This window comes from Penaeus monodon, chromosome 28, assembly GCF_015228065.2.
Source record: "Penaeus monodon isolate SGIC_2016 chromosome 28, NSTDA_Pmon_1, whole genome shotgun sequence".
NCBI lineage: Eukaryota > Metazoa > Arthropoda > Malacostraca > Decapoda > Penaeidae > Penaeus > Penaeus monodon.
Window position 1 is genome coordinate 22,921,324 of NC_051413.1, and position 669 is coordinate 22,921,992.

Genomic DNA, 669 nt, shown 5'->3' on the forward strand with positions numbered 1-669 from the left:
TCGACAGAAGAATGTATGTATTAATCAATGATGGTACCATATAAGTTCCGCAACTTACAAAGCATTATTGGAAAAAAATGATACCTAAGATGTATCATAGACATGAAAAACTGCAATTTTTTTTAAAGAATGCGTGTATTACCGATCCATGACGAATTCAGTGGCGCTGTCTATCATGTAGCCTGTTCTTGCTGCTGCAATGGACCGCGGGTTAGAACTCTTGAAGAGGGACTGATGGATGTAAGTTGGCGAGTCATGAGAGACTCTCATGTTCTTGGCGGCCATTTCTTCTTCTATTTTTTCCTTTTCCAGCAGTTGCGATAGTCCGTGTTCGAAGCTTGATCTAGAAACAGTTTATAATATTAAAAGAAATATATCCTCAGTTATAAGTGATCTTCAATTTGAAATGCTATCAGAATCAGTGATTATCAGATTAATCACGAAATCTACAAACACAATTTCCTCTCACTTGTCATCCTTCGAAATGTCGAGAACAACCGGAGTTTCAATCGACTTCCAACTTTTACCACCAGCTACATGTATTCCGGATTTCTCCTTTGGCGACACTTTCTTGGAGTTTTTCCCTCGATTCACGTAGGAAATGTTATCTGAGAATAACAGCTATGTTAATGACAGCATTGATGATGCGGATGTGATTAATAATTATAG

The 669-nt window shown here is 37.7% G+C and overlaps 1 protein-coding gene across 1 annotated transcript in view; it reads right to left on the reverse strand.

The window, feature by feature from the left end:
* LOC119591417 (peroxidase-like) overlaps window positions 1-669 on the reverse strand; it is a 9,988-nt gene that overhangs the window by 4,815 nt on the left and 4,504 nt on the right. The window contains exons 3-4 of the mRNA XM_037940158.1: window positions 470-608; window positions 143-343 (exon numbers count right to left, since the gene is read on the reverse strand). Of these exons, the coding sequence (XP_037796086.1) occupies window positions 143-343; window positions 470-608 (340 nt within the window). The remainder of the gene's footprint in view (window positions 1-142; window positions 344-469; window positions 609-669) is intronic.